This window comes from Felis catus, chromosome B2, assembly GCF_018350175.1.
Source record: "Felis catus isolate Fca126 chromosome B2, F.catus_Fca126_mat1.0, whole genome shotgun sequence".
Taxonomy (NCBI): domain Eukaryota; kingdom Metazoa; phylum Chordata; class Mammalia; order Carnivora; family Felidae; genus Felis; species Felis catus.
In genome coordinates, this window is record NC_058372.1 from 105,010,680 (window position 1) to 105,031,050 (window position 20,371).

A 20,371-nucleotide genomic window follows, 5' to 3' on the forward strand; every position below is an offset into this window, starting at 1 on the left:
CTAATTTACAAGGGTATGAGGCGTAGTTTACCAGAGCAAAGCAAGGCTGTTATCTCTTAACCTTCAGTGTCAACACAAAGCTGTTATTTTTCAAGCTAAGCATTAGCCCTACACTACAATTTAGCCCTTACACCATCATAGTTATTTTAAATTCAGGTCTGATAATTCCAAAATCTCTGCTATATCTGAACCCGGTTCTGATGCTAGTTTTGTCTCTTGAGACTATGTTTATTGTCTTTTAGCATGCATTGTAATTTTTTTGTGTGAAAAGCTGGAATGTTGTATTAGGTAAAAGGAACTGAGATAGACCTTTAGTGTGAAGTGCTGTATTTATGTGGCTAAGACTTAGGCTGTACTCACTGTTTGCTGCAGCTGTGGTTTCAGAAGATAAAATCTCCTCTAATGTCCCCGTTTTTGTGTCCCTGTTTTGTCTCTGTTGTCTTTGGGTTCCTCCAGAGAGTCCTTATTAAATGGGTCTCAGGTTTGCAGTTCTTCCAGTGCAAGCTCCTATTATTACACAGAAGCCCTGTTAACAGGGTGGTGAGATGCAGGGAGAGAGGGGAAGAGAAAGGGGAAGCATTCCAAGATCCTACAATCAGGTCTCAGCCTTTTGTAAATCTGTGTCTCTGGGTTGTGAGTTTCACAAATGTTTCTCAGCTTCCTTCCCCCCTGTCCAACCTCAGGGGATATAACAGGGCTAGAGGGGGCTAGATTTGGGTATCTCCCCTCAGGTCAGCTAGGCTTTAGTAAAAACCCCAAACAAACCCTAGTAAAAATTAGTTTCCCTTGAGGGCAGTCCTTGTTAAGGAGAACAGGGAGCTCTGGGCATTTTTCAGAATGGTTACTTTCCTTTGTCTCCCTGCCAAAAGCAGGAGGGCTTTTTCTCTGGTCTTTACAGAACCTAGGGAAACCTCTGGAGGAAAACTCAACAGCAGTTCATTACAAGGGCAAATTGTATCAATGCTAAGAATGAAAAGTACAGGGTACTATGATAGTACATAATAAGGGAAACTGAGAAAGTCTGTGGGAGCAAGGAAGGTTTTCCTAAGGAAAATAACTTTTCCTAAGGGAAAACTTTTTTGGCAAAAGAAATAGCATGTGCAATTGCTCAGAGTTAAAAAGGAATATGGAATATTTGAGTGAATGAAGGAAAAATCAGGGTGTCTAGGTTGCCGACAGAGTGGGGAGAGTGGCTCCAGATGAAACTGGAAAGGTAAGGAGACCAAGAGCTTTGATAGTGATTCTAAGAACAATGAGAAACAACTTTAGGATTACTGGAGTCAAAGACTGGCAATGAAGCAGGAAAAATAATGGACATTTTCTGAAGGTTGTTCCTTTCAGTTGCCCTTTTCCCCTAATTTATCACTTTAGTTTTTCTTTCACTTTGAGTCTATGCCAAGGATTCTAATCTAGGGAGTTAGACTTCAAGGAGTCCCTGAACCAGCAGAAATTATATGCAACATTTTGTGTGGACAGACACGTGTATTTTGTGAAGGGTACAGGTTCACAGTTTTATTGAAGAATTCTGCAATTCTCCCACCAAAATTGAGAGTGAGCGATATTATGTTCTTCCATGAAGTTAAAATTAATAACCAACATCTTGCTAAATGGAAGTTGTATCAATGTGAAGTGCCAAAACCAAGTATTAGTTCATTTAAAAAGAGAGGGATACAGGACAAATAAATGTTAAAGACTAATTAATATACAGTTTAGGGGTGTCTGGGTGGGTCAGTCAGTTAAGTGTCTGACTTCGGCTCAGGTCACCATCTCATGGTTCACGGGTTTGAGCCCTGCGACAGGCTCTGTGCTGACAGCTCTGAGCCTGGAGCCTGCTTTGGATTCTGTGTCTCCCTCTCTCTCTCTGCCCCTCCCCTGCTTGCTCGCTCTCTCTCAAAAATAAGCATTTAAAAAATTTTTTAAAATATATATACAGTTTATAGTCAAGGCCAGATATTGTCCCATCCTTTATACCTTCTTCAAGTTGGAGGTAATATAAATTAATAGTACTAGTCATGACCTTAAATATTGCAAAATTATGAATTCATACTTACATTATCAAAAAAGGATTAATTATGCCAATATAGTCTTAGGGTTAATTTGAATTTCAATTATTAGAGAACAAGTAACCCATGAACTGTATTATTTATATAGGATAACCTTCTGCGTTGCCTTCGCCTTCAAGGTGATATTCTCTCTACTCATCTGCCACACTCCCTAAGAGGGGGAAGAGCAAAAACCTGGACTTCCTTGTTTATCCTCCAGTCTCCTGAGTTTGGTTGGCGCAGATGAGACACATTTATTTGCCTTCTATGCGCGAGTCTTGAACTCTCCTAGTCCGCCCATCTCATTCATACCTGCACCTCAGGATTCCCAAGGTCTGTCTGTGCCTGGGTCTGGGTCTCTCTGCCAAACACACACACACACACACACACACACACACACACGCGCGCGCGCGCGCATTCTGTAAATGCACTCTTTCTCCAGGAATGCACGACTCGCCCCTTTCCGAGCAACATTCAGATCCTGAAAGTTCTCCAGCGCTGGATCAGGACTCGAGGCTCCTCCTTCTTTGCTCCTGCTGCGCCAGACCGGTTCTCAGGTTTCCAACCAAGACTGGTCAACTGCAGGTCGGATTGGCTGCGGTAGGAAGAGGAGCAGATGCTCCACCAAATCACAAACCTAGGATTTTAATTTTACTTGGTCTCCTCCCTAGAATCCTGGCAACTGGTGTGCATTGTTTCTCTTAGAGGAGAAACCCTTCCTTGCCCGGGTTGCTAAGGAGATGGGACGCTGTAACTTGCTGAGCAGTTGGGACCCTGAAATCCTTTAACTGACCTCAGCAAAGCGACTGCCCTGCGTTGCCTCTTTCCATATCTGCACTCCTCCTTCATCCAGAATTTTTTTTTCTTGACTCTTTCCATGGAAGACTCGACGTCCCCGAAGCGAGAAAAAGCAAACCAAGATCCAAGGGAAGCAGGGCAGCCATGGGAAGAAGTAACAGCAGCTTCTTCCCAAGGTCTTGAGTCTGGGTTATCTGAGCCCTTGGAATTGGAGCAGGGGCTGGAAACTGGACCCCAACCCAGAAGCCCTCCTCAGAGCCCACAGTCCAGAGCCAGCATCCCTCTGGATGACCTCACAGGACCAGGTGCATCATATCCACCTTCCCCTCCACAGGAGGCCTCTTACACTCCTTCTCCCCCGGCTCTGGCCAGACAGGACCTTGCAGCGCCATGGCAGTCAGACAAAACCACTAGTGTGAATCCCGAAGCTGGGACACCTCACTTCCACTATTTGGAACAATCGTCTGATAAAGGAGAATCGACTGTTTCTCACACATTCCAATCAGAAGGAAGCACCTTCCAACAGTCTCAGCAAACCAAACATGACCTGCATGGACCAGAAAATGTGAACTATAACAACTCTAAACAAAAAGAGCTGAGATTTAACATCTTTCAGGACGAAGACTCAAACAGTAACTATGATCTGGATTACGCTGAACCTGGGGTCTCTGAACTGGCCCCCAGCATGCTTGAGATCACCATTCAGAGTGCTAAGGCTTACTTACAGAAGACTAGTAGCAAGTCTGGCTTAAATTTGTAAGTCCTAAAGGGTTAAAGGGGTGTGTATGTGTGTGTGGATTTGGCAAAGAAAAGGGGGTGTGAGTATCTGTGTATGAGACTTTGTTTCTGTGGGTGAATGGAAATATATTTGAAAAGTTTGCATTGGTAGGAGAGAGTTGGTGGCTTAATAACTCTTTGCATCACAGGACTCAAAATAGGTCTTTGGTGACGATTCTTTTCATTTCTTTACAAACCCTTGGCACACAGAAATAAAACCTAGGAATTATGGAATCTTGGGTTTACAGAGATGATGAAGATAGTGAAGTCCAAGAATCTCTCCAAGATGCTTATAAAAAGTAATTGTCTACCAGTGATAGGGAGTGCATGGCTCTACTCTGAGCATCATGGTAGTTGTATGGCTTGGTTTTGAGTTCCCCTGCAGGCGGCGGGGCGGGGCGGGCGGAGGCGGGGGGGGGGGGGGGGGGGGGGGGCCGGAGGCGGGGGGGGGGGGGGGGGGGCGGAGGCGGGGCGGGGGATCACCAATTATCTCACTTATCTCAGAACTGTCTTGATTTGAGCACTGAATATTCTGTATCCTGAGAAAACCCTCAGTCCTGGATAAACTAGAAGAATCGATCACAATAATTTTAAGTCTGAAGAATTCTTTATTTAATGTGAGAAATCTTGCCCCAAACTTGAGATTGACACTTTAAAATATTTCTTTTAAAGTACAGTTTTTAAACTATAATTTACTAAGCTTCAAGGATGTGATTTATCCTTAGTGGTTATTCTACTTGAATTTCTCATTTGAACTTATTGTCATAATTGTTTGGGTTAAATAACAAGCATAAATTTACAAACTTTGTTAAAATTCCAGAAAAAATCATACATACTTGAGAGTTAGTTAACTAAAATTTAAAACTGAACACAAACATAAAAATGGAAAACTTTCCTTTATGGAATTATTTTATAACCGATATTAATTAAATATCAAATTTTATTTATTTCCAAATGCTAAGTCTCTGAGGTAATAAATATCTTCTATAATATTCACTATTGTCTTCTAAGTACTTTAGAGCCTGCAGTTAAAAACCATTTGGTAAAAATGACTTTAACTCTATCTCTTATATGCAATTCTTATTTGACAGCCATGAAAAATATTGTTTTTGTTGCAATTGAAACAGTCTTTTACTAAAATACAAAATCTGACATTGGTTTTGCTCTGTTGAATAAAATTAGCCTACAAAAAAGAATTGCTTCCTCCTTTTCTGCCATTCTATTAAAACAAATTATTAAACCTCCCAAATTGAAAAAGCTATAACTATGAATTGAAATCCACATTTTATAATTTGACACAAAGGCATTTTCAGATGTGGACCTCTTAAAAAACCAATGCAATATCTTGCCTGAAGAACTATAAATAAAACACAAGCAGACATTATATTAAAGCCTGAAAAATAAAATAAAATTTGGACTTAGAGTCCTCAATTCAATGGCATATATGGTCCCTACTGGAGCAAATCAAGAACTCCAGTTACAACCCAGCTGCCTAGTAAGCAATAATGTTTTTATCCTGACTCATTCTCCAGGAGTTTCAATACTGAACAAATATTAAGGAAGCCTGATGAAGTTTTAAACAAACTCCATTTCTGTTCACCTACAAGAATAGCAATATTTTGGGAAAGAAGGATTTATTCTTCACTTGTATTTTTAAATGGCCCTTCACATTGGTTGCCCACATAATCTGCATATTTTTTCTTTGATATTCCTGAGACCCATTAGATTAATAAAGATATAAAGAAAAAATGAAGAATAGTAGCTATGGGCAACTAGTAGAAAGTGGGCAGTTATTGAGTATCTATTTTGTTTCACTCTAATAAGGGAGAGGATGCATTAAAACAACAACATCAAAAACTTAGTTTTGGCTACGTAAGAACCTAATGCAGTTGCTGAGTGGGAAATATATCATCTACACAATTGCATAGCAGTGGATCGGTGATCTCAGAGAAGCCCATTGAACGGTTTTCAGGAATGACTAGAGTGATAAGTCCTCAAGGACAAAATATGTTTTAAATGATTTCTTGAGAGAAATTATATATATGGCACATAGCAAGCAAAAGCTCTCAGGTTAGGACTTAACAACTATGTGAAACTGATTTTGAGTAGATTTACCTCACTGGGGCAGACATTCTAATTGAGCTAATTATTAGAAATGAAATTGGAGAGATGTAATCCTTATCTGCCAGAGGAGAAATTCAGACAAGTTTGCAAATTGGACAAAGGAATTTCTATCTAACCGAAGAGCACTTTGACAGACATTTTTTGCTCTTAAATAGTAAATTCACACAGAAAACCTGGTATTTGAAAAAACACACCTGAGCAGTATAAAATGTAATGAATTAACCACTTTTAGGCAGTTTCACTAATTCAGTTATGAAATAAGTACGTAGGACGGTGTTGTTGTTGTTGTTTTTAAATGTTTATTTATTTTTGAGAGAGAAACAGAGTGCAAGCTGGAGAGAGGCAGAGAGAGAGGGAGACACAGAATCTGAAGCAGGCTCCAGGCTCTGAGCTGTCAGCACAGAACCCGACGTGGGGCTCGAACTCACCAACCGTGAGAGCATGACCTGAGCCAAAGTTGGATTAACCGACAGAGCCACCCAGGTGCCCCCTGAGGGCTGTGTTTTTTTTTTTTTTTTTTAATATATGAAATTTATTGACAAATTGGTTTCCATACAACACCTAGTGCTCATCCCAAAAGGTGTAGGGCTGTGTTTTTAATAGAATAGGACAAAAGTGTTAGAGTACGTCACATTTTAATAAAGATGAATAATATTTGATGACATTTTTCAATTGTGTGTGGGGAAGGGTTGCAATATGTAATGTATTTCTTATAGGTCTAAAAACCACTGAGGTAGATAATTGGTCCGGGAAATGGAAAGGAAGAGAACATATTTAAGAGTCAACAGGATTTAGAAATCAAATTGGATTTGATGAGTGGAGGGGAAAGGGGATGAAAAAGAAGTTAAGGGAAAAAATGTAAAATAAGGTTAATCTCTTAAATATATAACTAAGAGATTTCAAATCAAATAAAATGTGAAAATGTATCTGATGCAAAATATGTATCTTGACATAATATGTGTTTGAATAAGTTAAATATTCATATCACATTGGAGGCATTGCTTAAGCAAAATTCTAGCATAGGTTCTTTCTGGCAGTGGTGAAATTAACGGTGTTTATCCGCTTACGGTATCTGAAGGCTTTGAGTTCTTGAAGTTTCCTAGAAACCAACTAACTGAGTCTGCATGTGATGCTTCTTCAAAGGCTTTTTGACAAGGATGCTATCTGGAATTTTCTCTTTTCGGGTAGGTATGATCATCTTTCTGATATGCTCGCCAAGGTCTTAGATGAGCGTCCGGAAAATGCTGTGGATATCATTGAAAGTATCAGCCAAGATGTGAAGATGGGACATTTTAGGAAAAAATTAGATACACTCCAAAATGAGAATGAGATGCTTCCAACATATGAGATAGCAGAGAAGCAAAGGGCTCTTTTTCTCCAGGGAAATTTGGAAGGAGCTGACCAAGAACTAGAAGATGAAATAGTAAGTCACTGCTGTAAATTTGAATAGCTCAGTCTTAGAGTTTTATTTCAGATGAGTGGGTGTGGGTTTAAATTCATATCAACTGTCTTTTATAGTTTCCTAAATAGTATGTGTAACCTCATTTCACACCATACATTTCCCTGTTACACTTTCTGATTTTTTTACATTGTGTTTCACAGGGTTAGTTGTTTGTTATATGTTTGTAGGGTTGAGCTCCTTGATGTCAGAGAAAATGATCTCTTCATCTTTTATATCCTCCAAAGTACCTGGGACAGATCTGGGTCTATAGCTGTTTCTTATTAATTTATTAAATGAATTAATTAATGTCAGATAGTTTAAAATTGGACTTTAAAACAAGTTGCATATTTTCCCCTTTAATTTACTAGAATAATTAGAAGTACCTCTAATGTCATTTGCATTCTTTTCCAAGGCAACTTCCTCATATTATGTCTTGATATTATGCATGTTACATCAATGAGGCATGATACAAGGGGAGAGGGATAAGATAGTTATTTTAATCTCTATAGACAAAGCGTTGAAAATATTTACAGAGAAAGCTGGTGACAGAGATAAAAAATTATCATTAGAGAATAAAATTAGTTGTACTACAGAAATTTTAGCTCCAAATATTTTTAAATAGTATCAAGCATGCTGTTTCCTGTATGTCCATATGCTTGTCATTTATACTACTGAGTAATTTACACTATACATCTACTGAGCTTCCATGTTTTGTTAACCACTAGACTACTTAAATCTGCCTATATACTTGCAAATTTGATGTTTGGTGTAAGATAGTTTCAGAAAAGGATGGAAAGTTCAGTCAGGAAAAAGATAGGAGGGAGGGATCTAGACAGTAGGTACACCATCTAGGGCTCTGCAACCTTTGTGTGGGGACCAACCTGACACAGTGGGATACAGGGTACTCAGAAGGAACAGGTGATGGGTGCCAAGGATTGACATCGGCTGCACCTTTTCTGAAAATATCTTACGCCAAACATGGGGTTAAATAGCCACATACAGTGATGATAAGTCTGGGGGCAATCAGCATGTAGCGATTAAGCAGATAGGTAGACACTGTTATGGAGGAGCTTATCAAAGAGAAGTCAGACTCCAGTATTAGAATGGGGCATTGGGCCATCTATAGGCACAGTATTACAAAGTAGGGGTCTGCATCCTAAAACTAGGGAAACTAGGGGTGAGAACACAAACAAGGTGTTTTGGTCCTGGAACTTGAGCTCTTTAACCAGATTTCATAAATTCTTCCTAAGGAAGAGTAGGATTGGTTTTAAGGCCAGGAATAGCTGAGCCATGAGATGAAGATTAAAAGTTCTATCTCAAAGAGTAGAAAGATGCAGGAATAGAAAGACACATAGATCTTGGGAATACTGAAATGTGAACTTTGTGACCAACTCATTAACTCATTAAGTTGGAATGCCGACTTAATGTTTAGAGTGTTCGTGCTTCTATTCCTGTCTTTGACCACATCAGAATTCCTGTTCCTAGTTTTAGCATTCATTTATTCATTTACGCATTAATTCACAAACATTGTGACTACCTACTGCATGCCATGTACACGTGAAAAAGATACACACATGAAATGATATGCACAGAAATGTATTTATTTTTTTTTAAATTTTTTTAACGTTTATTTATTTTTGAGACAGAGAGAGACAGAGCATGAACAGGGGAGGGGCAGAGAGAGAGGGAGACACAGAATCTGAAACAGGCTCCAGGCTCTGAGCTGTCAGCACAGAGCCCGACGCGGGGCTCGAATTCACGGACCGTGAGATCATGACCTGAGCCAAAGTCAGACGCTTAACTGACCGAGCCACCCAGGCGCCCCTGCACAGAAATGTATTTAAATGTTTATTTATTTTTGAGAAGGAAAACACAAGCAGGGGAGGGGGCAGACAGAGAGAGGGAAGGAGGCACAGAATCTCAAGCAGGTTCCAGGCTCTGAGCTGTCAGCATAGAGTCCGATGCAGGGCTCCAGTTCACAAACCATGAGATCATAACCTGAGCCGAAGTCGGATGCCCAACCAACTGAGCCACCCAGACAACCCATATACACAGAACTTCCTGACTTTAAGTTGCTCACGTCTACTGAAACAAGCAAAAAGGACTATAAAGGTATTTAATTAGTGCAAAAATAGAGATAGCCTCATATGATGGGGAAAAGAGAAGATTTCATCTGAATTAGGATCCTAGCTCGATTACTTACTTGCTGTGTGACTATGAGTAAATGATTAAACCTTTACAAACCTCAGGAGTAATCAGATGGCAACAACTCAAGGGGAGAGTACTATTTATGAAGGGTTTGGCACATACTGGGAGCTCAATGGATAGCAGCCATTGTTATTATGTTGTTTTGACAATCTATGAAACAGAATGGAATGACTAACTCCACTACTGGGAATTGTCCTGGAGGTGGTATTTCATTTGGGTCATGAAGGAGAAGTAGAAGTTCATGAGATAAAGACTGTAAGGAATAAATTCTGGGCAAAAAGAACAACAGAAAGCCAGGAAACATTATTTAATATTTGGGAAAGTGAAGCATGAGGGAACAATGAAAACCAAGCAAACAAGATGCATAAAGCCAGACTGCTCTTGTGCATTGTGCATTGATAAGAAAGTTTTTTTCTTCTCCACAATGGGAAGTCAGTAGAAGTTTTTACTAGAAAATAGCATAGCCTGTCTTGTGGTTTAGAAAGGTAACCCTGGTGATAATGTGGAGGAGAAAGGAAGGAGAAAGATTAGAACAGGGCATTCAGAGCCTTCTGTGGCAGGACAAGTAGTCAGGATGGAGACTCATATGGTAGAAATAAACTAAAGAGGAGGTAAGAATGCCAACAGCTTTCTAGGTGGTAGAATCAATATGACTGTAACTAATTAAGTACAAAAGAAGAAACAAGGATAATGGAATTTTCTAATTTGGGAAACTGAGTGAATGGTGATGTTATTGGCAAAGATAGGGCATATACAAAAAAAGAGAAGATTCTGAGAGATACATGACTTCAATCTTAATTTGAGGTATATGTAGACCATTCAACTGAAATTTCTAGAAACTGGCTAGCAACATGGGTGTAGAACATGGGAGAAAAGTCAGAGTAAGAGAGTTGGGTTTTAAACAACCCACATAACACTTGAAGTAATGTGGGAGGAATATGCCAATCACAAAGTACTGAACGATGGCTGAAATTTTGAAAACAGCAATGTTTAGGACCCAAATAAGGAAAAGGAACCAATTAGAGACTAAGAATAAATAGTTACAGAAGGCACAGTAGGATCATGAGTGACAGCCAGTGTAAAAACAGTATGGAGATTCCTCAAAAAATTAAAAATAGAAATACCATATGATCCAATAAGTCCACTACTGAGTACTTACCAAAAGAAAGCAAAAATACTAATTCAAAAAGCTATATGCACCCCTATGTTTATTGCAGCACTATTTACAGTATCCAAGGTATGGAAGCAACCTTAATGTCCACTGAAAGACAAATGGATAAGGACACTGGAGTATCACACAGCCATAAAAAATAATGAGACTGTCCCACTTATGACAGCATGGATGGGCCTAGAGGTATTACACCAAGTGAAATAAGTCAGAATGAGAAATACAAATACCATATGATTTCACTCATATGTGGAATCTAAAAAAAAACCCAACAGATTTATAAACAAACAAAAAGTAGAATCGGTCCTATAAATGCAGAGAACAAATTGATGGTTTCCAGAGGGAAGTGGGGGGTGGGGCATAGGCAAAATGGGTAAAGGGGAGAGGGAGATACAGGCTTCCAGTTATGGAATGAATAAGTCACAGAAATAAAAGGCACAGTATAAGGCATATCATCAATGATACTGTAATAGTGATGTATAGTGATGGATGGTACTACACCTGTAGTGAGCATAGCATAATGTAGAAACTTGTCTAATCACTTTGTGTCTATGTGGAACTAAAGTACCATTGTGTGTCAACTACACTCAAAAAAAAAGAAAAACAAGTGAAGGGTGCAATAGATGTCAAACATGAAAGAGATGAGGATTGAAAAAAGCCTTTATGCTTATTTTGACATCAAAATTACAGTAGAAGTAAGAATGGATCATTTGTAAGCATAGCAAAGTGCTCTCAATTTCTCCATCTTCAAGGTCTAAAATTTGTCTAAAATTTGCAAGTGATCCCTCTCTTAGTTAAGGTTATTTTCTACTTTCTCACAGATGTTTTCTTACAGTCTACTTGAGACTTTGCTTTTTCATGTCTCTGTATTTCTTTTATGAAAATGTTTTTTAAATTTTCTTCCTTATGTTAAATCCGAAAGTATTTATTGTAAGCAGGGGAAAACATCTGACTCAATTATGTTTTCAAAGGAAGTCATGTCTGAGCACTTATTTTATTATATTTTCCTTTTATTTACCTTGTATATTACCCTATATAGAGGGCTATATTGATTTTTATTTACCCTATAGATTACCATATGTATATAATAAATATTCATTATTTATAAAAATATGGTAACATATACAAACATATATAAACATTTTTTCCAAATATATATAGGAGGTAGACTACACTTTATTATTTCAGGATTGTAAAGAGCCCACTTAAATATTTTTTATAAAAAGAGGATGTTGAATTTTTATTATTCATAGTAGCTTAAATTACCTTTACTTAAGATACACACAGATAACAAGGCAACTGTTATATTGACAAGTATAAGACACAATAGAAGTCACATTTATAAGTAATAAGGGAAAAATTGACATACAGGAATTATCAGAGTTTGATCTAAATGTTGCAAGAAATGTCAAAGACATGGTGGCCAGAGAAAGTAAAGCTAACACCAAGATCTTTAAAAAGGAAACAGGAAGCAAGCAGTTCTCTTACAGATAAAACATTAACCACAGCATTTGTATCCCCAGGCAGAAAACGCTCTCCCAAATGTAATGGAGTCAGCTTTTTATTTTGAACAAGCTGGAGTTGGTTTGGGCACAGATGAGACTTACCGCATATTTCTTGCTCTCAAGCAGCTTACTGACACCCACCCCATCCAAAGATGTCGTTTCTGGGGCAAGATCTTGGGTCTGGAAATGAATTATATTGTAGCTGAAGTAGAATTCCGTGAGGGAGAGGATGAAGAGGATGTGGAAGAGGAAGATGTAACTGAAGAGAGGGACGATGCAGATAGCGAAGCTGATGAAGATGATGAAGACCAATTACCAAGGACCTTTTACAAGACCCCACAGGCTATACCAAAAGAAGAAAACAGGACGGGTGCCAACAAATATGTGTATTTTGTTTGCAACGAACCAGGAAGACCATGGGTGAAGTTACCCTCGGTTACGCCTGCACAAATTGTTACTGCAAGAAAAATAAAGAAATTTTTCACTGGGCGTTTAGATGCTCCCATCATAAGCTACCCACCTTTCCCGGGAAATGAGAGCAATTACTTACGAGCCCAAATTGCCAGAATTTCAGCGGGGACCCACGTCAGTCCTCTGGGATTCTATCAGTTTGGTGAAGAGGAAGGAGAGGAGGAGGAAGAGGTAGAAGGCAGACGAGACAGCTTTGAAGAAAACCCCGATTTTGAAGGCATCCAAGTGATCGATCTCGTGGAATCCCTATCCAATTGGGTTCATCACGTGCAACACATTCTGTCCCAGGTAAGGGTTTTCCAATTCTCAATCTATCAGCCAATCGGCAAATATTTGTTAAATTCCCTCTACGGTGTACAAATGTATACAAAACAAAGTTCTTCAGACCCTAGACAAAGAAACCTTTGAAAAACCAAATGAAGACACAGGGTACTACATAATTGCCAAGTAGTATAGACCTGGGATCTTCAAACAAATTTCTATTTCCAAACAGAAATAAAGTAAGTATTTCTATGGAGAATTTGACAAGTTATGTAAGGATTTCGATTTATGTATGTTGTGAAATTATGTGCTTTTTAAAACAATTTTTTTAACGTTTTATTTATTTTTGAGAGAGACAGAGACAGAGACAGAGTGCGAACGGGGGAGAGGCAGAGAGAGAGAGGGAGACACAGAATCAGAAGCAGGCTCCAGGCTCCAAGCTGTCAGCACAGAGCCTGATGCGGGGCTCGAACTCAGGAACCGTGAGATCATGACCTGAGCCAAAGTCGGACGCTTAACCGACGGAGCCACCCAGGCGCCCCATGAAATTATGTTTTATATGTTAAACATAGATAGGTACTTCAGTTTTGGGAACAGTTGTTTTATTCTATTTCTCTAATACATGGAGCTTTTATACCAATAAAAATAATATATTATAACAAAAATGAAAACAAGCAGTGCTATATAGCACCTCTTCTGCCAGGTGCTCTTAACAGCACTTTCTGTATATTATCTCATGTAATCCTCCCAACTGTATAAGAGACATATTATCCTTATTTCACAGATGGGGAAATTGAGACAGAGAGTTTAGAAAATGTGACAAAGAGAATATAGCCAATAAGCAACAGGGTCAGATGTGAATGGGCAGAATGGATCCAGAGTCCATCCTCTTAATCACTGTGCTGTGCTGCCTCATCTGCAGGCAGAAAATCCTTACACTTTGATCTACGTAAGAGGTACTCTAATATGTCTATGGATAAGAGTTAACTAAATGAAAAATAGCCCCAAGCTTCCTTACCTGACTTTATTATCACATTTAAAAATTTGTTATTACTACTACTAATCGTACCTTACTACTTTCATATAAACTATTTATGAAAAATTAGTAAAATGCATTATTTTTTTCACAAGGGTTTGGCTAATTTTAAAATATATGTTACATGTTCTGTAACTTTAAGAAGTTGGCAAATTTCTGAAATAAATTGTACAATTTTTTTTTTTTGCTAGACATAAACGATCAAAAACCTAGCACTTGGCATGTATGTTGAATGAATAAACGATTGGTTAAATTCCCACACAGTAGGACATCTTGCAGATAATTGCTTCAATCCAAATAAATACTCCAATATTTCAAGATCCTCATGAGATTACTAAATCTTGCGATACTCATTCCCAGGGCCGCTGTAATTGGTTTAACCCCATACAAAAAAGTGAGGAGGAAGAAGAAGAGGAAGATGAAGAAAAAGAAGAAGAGAAAGGAGAAGAGCCTGACTATACAGAACAGGAAGTGGGGCCACCTCTTTTGACACCAATCTCTGAAGATTTAGGTAATTTTACACAGATTACATAATACACCGTGTATATTATATATACTATGTAGATTATATATATGCATATATGATATAGTATGTGTAGCATCCATATATATACTAGGTACTATAGTACATTTTTATATATGTATATATTACATACTATGTATATTATATGACAAATGGGAGTTGATAACCTATAAAAAGTGGACAATAACCAAAATTTCCTCCTCTTTCCCCTTCATGTGTTTTGGGATAATGGGGAATAGAGAATATAGCTGGCCTCACCGCCAACTTTCTTGGACAGAGGGTGGAGGAGTGATGCAGGGAGGAAACATAAATTGGCTGCAGGTCTTACTGGAAATGCTGACAGTTATCTTGCGTATCATTCTTGTCTTGCATTTTGCAGACCATAAAATATGGCCATAAACACATGACATAGTTACAGTAAAGTCATATGAGGTACTATGGCTTTTTAAAATCTACTACTATCTTCATATTCTTGTTTTTTCCTCTTCGGTTCTGGGGCATTTTTGCTTGTAATCCTTGTTCTCTTCCATACTAAGAAAATTTTAATCTTTTATTTGGTCATTAAATAATATTCTCTCCACCACATAGGCCTCTTCTCCCTTAGTAAAACTTTTCCCTGTTGCACAGATGGACACACACACGCACACATACATGCATATAAATAATCAAATTTGTTGTTCCACAACATTTGTAAAATATCCTTCTGATTTTATGTTAAGCTGCTGATGTTTAATTTTTATGTCAAGTATGTGTGTTTTAAGATTTACAAAAAGAGCTTCTCTGTTACGCAGTAGATCCTTGTCTCTTTAAGAGTTAAGCTTTTGAATTCCTCTTTGGTTTACAGAAATCCAGAATATACCACCTTGGACAACACGGCTATCCTCAAATCTCATTCCTCAATATGCTGTTGCAGTCCTTAGATCCAACCTTTGGCCTGGGGCATATGCCTTTTCCAATGGCAAGTAAGTGACTAATTACAAAGCCATTGTTGTGATTATTTAAGTGCTAAAAATTGAAACTTATCACTGGAGTGTTATGTTCCAGTTTTTCTTTCTTTCTTTCTTTCTTTCTTTCTTTCTTTCTTTCTTTCGCTCTTTCGCTCTTTCGCTCTTTCGCTCTTTCTTTCGCTCTTTCTTTCTCTCTTTCTTTCTTTCTTTTCTTTTCTTTCTCCCCTCCCTCACCTGCTTCTCCAGGTGAAGTACCAACCTGGGCTCAGGAGTTAGAGCAACCCCAGAGTAAGAGACAAGGCTGCCCTGAGTGGTTGTTCAGGGCAGTCATTCGCAATAACCAGGGGAGAGACCCAAGGCCAGGATGGGAGGGGGAAAGGGCATGGGGCAGTCCACCCAGAGTAGGGAGTAGGGAGAAGTGATACCCAGGAAGGTCCAGGCCATGAGCTAGATGTCATATTCAGCACTTGCACCTACATCTTCCCCATGCGTTCTTATCACAACTGAGAAGAGAGGTCCGCATTTCACAGATTAGGAAACTGGGCTGGGATAAAGAGAGAACAAAAGGCTGGAGGCAGATGATGAAGTCCCCAGACTCCACAGTGGGTAAAATGTCGCTGTCCAGGATGAGCTTCCTGCTGTTGCCAAGATAACCATTTCCAGGGAGCCTACACCACTGCAGTCTGGTAAGCTATTTTCTCACCGGAGCTATTTTCTCACTGGTGTTCGTTTCTGGAGCTGTCTGGTGCCAGGAATGATTGGTAAGGAGGAAGCGGGTTACTATGGCTTTAATTCATCTTGGCATGTCAAGTGTGTGTGCCATAAGATTTATTCAGATAACATCTGTATTACACCGTGAAGCATCAAATTTAGAACACTAGAGTAACTCAGACTTCTGTCCTTTTAATTAACCAATTAGTGGAGCTAAAATATGGCTTTTATTCTATGATTAATAGACATACTCGTTTTCTAAGATTAATGGAGGTAATTCTATGCGGTGTTTAAATTAATCTCAACAGTTTTTGTTGGACATCTTGATAAAAAATAATTTAAAATATGTATTATTTAAACTATCACTTTCAAGAGAATCAGGATCAAAGAGGATACTCAATGTCCTTTTATTTCTCACCCAGAACACACACTTCCATTTGTCTTATGCTTCCATTTCTCACCTAAGAGCCCTCTGTCAGAAGCTCAGCTAAGCTGGAGAGAGAGCTGAGCTGTCACATGTCAGAGATGCCATTAAAGCAACAAGTCCAAAATGAAAGAGTTAAGCTTGTGAACATTTACTGTGATAAGCAAGAGAAAACTCTGACTGTCCCTGTCCCCTTTTCCCTTGTGGAATGGCACACTGAAGGGAGATCAGTGGATCAGTGTATGTATGGGGGTCATCTCACTGAGGAGTCCCCAGATACCAGGCTTCTGCAGTTTTTATGGCCTTGAAGGCCCAGGAAGCTGGTAGAGGGTGGGGGGAAGGGCTAGAAGTGAAGAAGTACTCCGTACTGAGTCTGGGTGGGGAGAAGTGTCCTTGAGGTATATCTCCTTCCCTAACCCCATAAGGAGGCCGTGGCAGAAGCACCTGAAGACCTCTGCTGAAGGCTTCAGATAAGACCTAGAACGAAGGCACCTGTGCTAGGAACTCAACCATGCAAAGAGCACGGCAGGCCAGATGGCCCAGAGTCCTTGACCACAGCTTCCCTTAGAGACTGGCTGCACTGGCCAGTTCCCTTAGAGACTGGCTGCACTGGCTGGGCATCAAGTCTGGTGTGGGAATGGCAGTCTTCCCCTGTGAGGCCTGTCGGGCAACACTTGTAATTGCATACGGTTGGGCCTGAAAAATCACACACAGGTTTGTAACCAATCACAAGAATCCTCTGCCATACCAGCAACGTACTTGTTGTGGTCTAGGTGTAAAGTACAATTTGACGGGGTCTGGTGGCCTCTTAATCCGCTTAGGCAGTTTGGATCATAGTCATTTCCTGTGGGAGGAGAATCATTGAGGGGTATTTCATCTCTAGCACTTAAAATGTATTGTTTTAAAATTATGGGATTATGACCCTCTAAGGGTGATCGACTTTTAGAGAAGGAGCGATTTTCTTACCGAAAAATTATATAACAATCACCTACTTTCTTTTTTAAACTTTATAGAAAGTTTGAAAATGTCTACATAGGCTGGGGTCACAAATATAGTCCAGACAACTATACACCCCCAGCTCTACCACCAGTGTATCAAGAATACCCCAGTGGAGCAGAAATTACAGAAATGGATGATCCTACTGTGGAAGAAGAGCAGGCTTTCAGAGCTGCACAAGAAGCAGCTGTTCTTTCAGCTGAGGAAAATGAAGAAACTGAGGAAGACGAAGAGGAGGATGATTATGACCAAGAATAAAATTAGCCCAGGTTTGTGTAAGACTGATCCACATATACCTTATGGGGAACCGATTTTAATTTAATTTAATTTAATTTAATTTAATTTAATTTAATTTAATTTTATTTTATTTTATTATTTTATGTATTTTATTTTATATTTTATTTTATTTATTTTATTTTATTATTTTATTTTATTATTTTAATTTAATTTAATTTTATTTTATTTTATTTATTTTATTATTTTATTTTATTTTATTTATTTTATTTTATATTTTATTTTATTTTATATTTTATTTATTTATTTTATTTTAATTTACTTTTATTTAATTTTATTAATGTAATTTATTTATTTATTTTAGAGAGAGAGCGAGCACAGAGAGGGGCAGAGAGAGACAATCTTAAGCAGGTTCCACACTCAGCAGAGTGCAGGGCTCAATCCCACAACCCTGGGATTATGACCTGAGCCGAAATCAAGAGTCAGACTTTTCAACCCATCCAGGTGCCCCGGAACCTGTTTTACATACATAACTGTAGCATATAATTACATAAATATTGGCAACTATTATGGTGCAAAATGTCATTCCTTGAAAATGTCAAGTTTGGAATTTCATACGTGCAGCTATTAATATGTACTTGTAGAAGGAAGCTCAATGGATTTTCTAGAGGCTAGATGACATGTTCTTACATCACTGTTCTGATGACTACGGCTAATAGAAGCATGTGTATTCTTTAAAAAAAAAAAAAAAGTTTTAATTTCTAATATGGCAAACCTGGGAAGATGTAATCCACAATATCTTCTTGGTGGTCTTTAATATATTTTGTGTCAATGGGAACTGTGACCAAAAATATTGATAATCACTGAATTAAAGCATGGACTTTTAACCAGTCTCTGATACTATATGCAAATATTGCATATGTATGTATGTGTGTGGGGGGGTTGGTTTTGTTTTGCTGGGGAGAGGATTTATAATTCTATCACCTGCCCAAAGACTGGGAACGCTCAAAATGTTAATACTTTTTGTTACTTCTTTAAAAAATGCTCTGTCTGACTCCTTTATCCTAAAAAAAATTGGTTTTATATGATCTGCACAGAGATGGCTAGCTGGGATATCCAAAGACTTAAGATTACTGTTTTTGTAGCACTGCATCTCTAAAACTAGTTATTATTTCCATTCCTAAAAATGTATTTTTAAGTCCTCTTTGTGCTGGACACTCTGAGATTACTTTTAAAAACTAGACATTGCTCCTGAAATCTTAGAGCTTCCATTCATCAAAGAAGGAAGTATAAAAAGAGAAATAGAAAATTAGAATAGGTTGCAACTTAGCAGCTACTGTGCAATAAATATCACAGGATACCACAGAACAGTGCTTCTTAAATCCTGTGACATACCAATTTAAAAATTAAAATTCGACTCCAATTTCATTATTTTGGAAAATAAAATATCACAATTCTAATTTCTATAATTATCTTGTCAGAGTGCCAGTTCACAAAACACTGATCTATGCTTAAAAAAAAAAACAACACTGCTATCAAACACTTACAGGGTGCATTTAACCTGGATTTCAGCCATGAAGAAAGCACTCCCAAGAGGTGGACAACTAAGGGGAGAAGGGTCGTAGGTAGCATAAGCTATTTTTTTGGCAAAGGACTCTAGGCTGGAAGGAGTGGAACTTTGAGAGTGGTGAGAGACGAGTCTGGAGGTAAGCAGGGTCCAGATTGTTGGAGTCCAGGAGCAATGAAGAGGACTCAGGAAGTGATAAAAATCACATCTATACTTTAGAACATTTGGCTTATATGTGGAAGACTAATAAAGCATCAAGACTGGGAGACTAGTTAGGGGGTTATCACATTATCTAGATAAGAGGAAATGGTGGCATGAAACAGGATAAAGTAGAAGCCTGGTTACCAGTCTGAAGGACAGAATATTAGAACGGATGATTTGCAGAATTTTCCAATTGGCAATATTATTCATTCTTAGGAACGCAGCTTTTACTATTTGATGGAGTAGATATTTATAAAACTTCAAGTATGTTCTTTTTATTCATGGTGTTGCCTTTGGTTGTTGTTGTATAATATCCATTTTTATCTACCGTCCCATGGCATAGTCTCCTGCCAGATGTGCCCTCTCTAGAATCTTAATTTTGTACAGAGACATTCTACCTCGGCTCGTAGACGGATTATTCTGCTATAAATCTAGCCTCTAGAACTGCCTTTGTTCCAGCAGTTTCTTAGTTACCTGTGTCTTCTCTGAGCTCTTGACAATCTTTCAGTGAATTCCCTTCTGCTCAAATTGGCTCTAGTAGGATGCCTGCTTGCAACCTTACTTGACACATCCAACATGAATCTGAAAGTTTCTTTCCTACAGGACACATTAAACACGAAATTCCAATTCACAGTTGTATGGGTAAGGTATAAACATTTAACAAAAGCAAATCCCTCTGTTAAATATTAAGGTTATTTCTAAGTAATGAGCGGGGAATTTCATTATATATGTTTTACAAGAGAAGAGAGCAGAATGCTATAATGGAAAGAGCTTCAGCTTGGAAATGAGAAAGCCTGGGTTCACACCCTGGATTACAATCATTTTCTTGGGCGAATTACTAACCTTACAGACATTCAGCTTCCTCACAGGACTAACGGAATTTGTCTCACAGAACTACTTTGAAGATTAAACTAATTAATACATGGAACATACTAAG

At 38.5% G+C, this 20,371-nt stretch overlaps 1 protein-coding gene across 3 annotated transcripts in view; it reads left to right on the forward strand.

Annotated features, from left to right (window-relative positions):
- Nucleotides 1-2,520: 2,520 nt before the first annotated feature.
- Nucleotides 2,521-20,371, forward strand: part of RSPH4A (radial spoke head component 4A) — a 34,894-nt gene continuing 17,043 nt past the window's right edge. Inside the window, exons 1-7 of one of the 3 annotated variants that reach the window (XM_019831120.3) lie at nucleotides 2,537-3,596; nucleotides 6,930-7,164; nucleotides 12,082-12,822; nucleotides 14,192-14,342; nucleotides 15,199-15,316; nucleotides 17,450-17,701; nucleotides 18,031-18,553. In XM_019831120.3, coding sequence (XP_019686679.3) covers nucleotides 2,920-3,596; nucleotides 6,930-7,164; nucleotides 12,082-12,822; nucleotides 14,192-14,342; nucleotides 15,199-15,316; nucleotides 17,450-17,690 — 2,163 coding nt within the window. In that variant the 5' untranslated portion in view covers nucleotides 2,537-2,919 and the 3' untranslated portion in view covers nucleotides 17,691-17,701; nucleotides 18,031-18,553. Of the gene's footprint in view, nucleotides 3,597-6,929; nucleotides 7,165-12,081; nucleotides 12,823-14,191; nucleotides 14,343-15,198; nucleotides 15,317-17,449; nucleotides 17,702-18,030; nucleotides 18,554-20,371 lie in introns of those variants that run through there. The other 2 variants (XM_019831121.3, XM_003986489.6) reach the window with 2 other exon arrangements.